Genomic DNA, 3,197 nt, shown 5'->3' with positions numbered 1-3,197 from the left:
TGCACATTTGCAGATAAAGAAAACAAACATAAGCCTAACTCGCTTTATCTATTTAGTGCTCACTATTTGGAATCTATAAGAACCTGTATCAGGGAGATTGGAGAGAAACCTGGTTGCACGTCTGGTCCCTCTGAGCCCCCAGAGTGAACAACCCCCAAAAACTAACAGCACACACAGAAACTTCCCTCCCTCCAGATTTGAAAGTATCCTGTCTCCTGACAGCCAGGCTACTGAACTTGATAACCCGTGACAGTCAAAGAGACATAAAGTACTTCTGTGCTATTAACTTTTCTTATCTGTTTATGACAGCCCCACTCTGCCCAGGCAATTCCAGCTCACATGGGACTCCCCCAGCCTTCTGACTCCCCCATGAGCCTGCCTGCCCTGTCCATCAGGCTGACCTGGAGTGTTGGCCTCTTCCCATTGCTCCTGGGTACTGTCAGTCTCAGGGGCCTGCTTTCCCATCGACCCCCCCCACTTCCTTTTAGTGCTGGGAGCTGTCAACAAGCCCCCCCCCCACTGAGTGTTAGTGAGGGGCCCTGGGACTGTGAGTGGCTCAGAGTGAGTCCTGGGTAAATGCTGCCTCCCCAACGGCTGTGGGAGGGTCTGCGCCCCATAGCAAGGGGGGGCTTGGAACTAGCTGCTAGCTAGGGGAGTCAGGACCCTTCCCCATGTGCAGCACTTGGACCCTGTTGGGGGTCCACACAGCACTTGGCATGACAGGGGCCTGATCTCCATTGAGGGGGGGGTTCTGCACAGCCCCAGTGGACAGGGCTCCAGACTTGGTTGGGAGGGGTCTGTGCAGGGCCTGGTGTGATGGAGGGCCCCGATCTCGATCAGGGCCTCTGAGCACTAGTGTGATACCAGTAATAATCATCATCCTACGTCTAGTTACATTGGCTTCCACCAGGCTCCATCATGGTCGGCTGTGGGCAGGTAGCTTTGGATGCCGCTGAGAAAGCCGCAGGCGAGGCCCAGGATGCCGTTAATCGACACATGAACGAAGTGTCCAGGTACTCAGCAGAAGTCTGCAGGTACGATGAGCAGGAGCGGCAGCTGGAGGCCGAGATCACGGCCAATGAGCAGCGACTGGCTCAGATCGACGCAGAGCAACAGGCGTTGGCCGTGCTACAGAGGGAGATCGTCACCCAGCAGAACGGGCTGAGGAAATGTGTTACCTTCATGAACGGGCTAGCGGGGAAGGTCCACGTGGCTAAGAGGCTCACCGAGCACCTGCTGATCTACGAGGAGCTGGCCAACATCCTCGGAGAGATTGTCCAGCAGGTGCTGCCCCTAATGAGCCCAGGAGGCGAGGCTGGCACGAGATTTCTGGCTGCAGGGGAACTCCAGGGCCTCATTGAGAAGTTAAAGTCAGGCGGTTGCAGGCTCAGAGCCCTGGCAGACGCCGAGGTAGCAGCAATTGATTTTTAAGGCCACGATTTCAAAAGCTGAAGGCCCAGGCTCACAGCTGGGCTATGGCGAGCGCATGGGTTTCCGTCTATGCTTGAGAATCGTACCGGGCTACAATGCTGGGTAGTTGAGCTGCCACCTCCAAGATCCAACACCCTGTCCCCCAAAATAGCCTTTGCCCCTCACCTCCACTATCCTGACCATCTTCTTCCTCTCTCAGGCAACCTCATACCCCTGTACCCACTCCTGACTCTCCCTGCTGGTGAGCCTGGTGTCCCGCCCTCCCTTCTCCACCACGTGACCTGGCACACTCCTCCCAAGATCCCTGCACGGCCACACGGGTTATGAGTGAAAACACCCCTGGTGCATGGCAACCAGCAGGAGAAAAACAAGCCAAGCGCCAACCCCAGCTAGGGCTGTGCCATGTTAACTGACACGGAGAAACCTGTACAGCCCCCTGTGTGCAAACAGTTATACTGGTGTAAAGGGGCCTTTACTGGTTTAGCTTAGTCCCATTTCCCTGTGGGAATAGGCACCGACATGCCAGTATAGCTGCCTCCACACTGCAGGGGGATAGCTAGATGGGATGAGCTAAAGCAGTACAACTTCCTAGTGTAGACAAGATCTAAATTGTTTTTTATGTGGTGGAGTAAAACCACTGCAACCCCTGTGTGGATGCGCTTTGTTCTGGCTTAGGAGTAACTGGTGTGAAGCTTGATCTATGCTTAAAAATTCTACGGGCATTGCTGTGTTGGGCAGGGTGTAAAAACAACACCCCCCCCCACACACACACACACGCACCTGATGGCTGTGCTGGTAAAACCCCCAATGCAGACACAACTGTGTCGACAGAGCAGTGCTTCCGGCGGATTCACTAACATCTTTTCGGGTGGTGGTGTTTATTGTACCATCCGAAAAGCTCCTGGTGTTGGTGTGAGCTGTGTCTGCACGAGGGAACCCTGCCAGGCTTGCTACACTGACTGTCTCTGCAATTTGGTTTAAGACAATTAGATGCAAAGTGTAAGTCTGGGAACCAGTTTTGGTTTGGAAACATCTGGCCACTTTCTGAGGGGAAAAAATGAAAGTTTTGGAGAAAAATCCCAACATTTTTGCTAAAACTGTGTTCGTTTTTGAAAAAACAAACCAATGAAGCCAACAAATTCAGCAGAAAATACGTTTTTTTTAAAGTCGGTTTGTTTTCAAACCCAGCAGAATTAAACCTTCTCCAGGATTTGTTTGAGTTCAAGCAGCCCTAAAATTGGCAAATTATGTGTATTTATGGCCAGTCAAATAGCAAACTACTCACAATTGCAGAAATTATGAATGCAAATTGTACGATTTTCCCTGCAGATTTAGCGTCTCTTTTTCAGAACATTTGTTCCTTACTTACCCTTGGTATTTCAGTCTGGAAAAAGCAAGACTTGATTAATTTTCTTGCCTGAAAGCTGTGAAGAAATATGCGATTCTAATATATGAAATACTGTTTTAGCAATTTGCTGGGAAGTATTTGACATAGCCCTGGATTCAGTCTTAGGTGTTTAATTTTTCTGATCTAGTGGTTAGAGGAAGGGAGCTGGGAGCCAGGACTTTTGGGTTCTCTCCTCGGCTCTGGGAGGGGAGTGGGGTCTAGTGGGTTAGAGCGGGGGGGACTGGGATCCAGGACTCCTGGGTTCCATCCCCAGCTGTAGGAGTGGGGTCTAGTGGGTTAGAGCTGGAGGGGCTGGGACCCAGGACTCCTGGGTTCCATCCCCAGCTGTAGGAGTGGGGTCTAGTGGGTTAGAGTGCAG

General features: G+C 51.8%; 1 protein-coding gene across 1 annotated transcript in view; it reads left to right on the top strand.

Annotated features, from left to right (window-relative positions):
- Nucleotides 1-1,620, top strand: part of LOC116835984 (uncharacterized) — a 4,994-nt gene extending 3,374 nt beyond the window's left edge. Inside the window, exon 2 of the mRNA XM_032799293.2 lies at nt 911-1,620. Coding sequence (XP_032655184.1) covers nt 911-1,431 — 521 coding nt within the window. The 3' untranslated portion in view covers nt 1,432-1,620. The remainder of the gene's footprint in view (nt 1-910) is intronic.
- The last annotated feature ends 1,577 nt before the right edge of the window (nt 1,621-3,197 follow it).

The sequence above is a fragment of the Chelonoidis abingdonii genome, chromosome 12 (assembly GCF_003597395.2).
Source record: "Chelonoidis abingdonii isolate Lonesome George chromosome 12, CheloAbing_2.0, whole genome shotgun sequence".
NCBI lineage: Eukaryota > Metazoa > Chordata > Testudines > Testudinidae > Chelonoidis > Chelonoidis abingdonii.
Note: the sequence above shows the minus strand (reverse complement) of the source record. Positions and strands in the feature narration are given on the sequence as shown.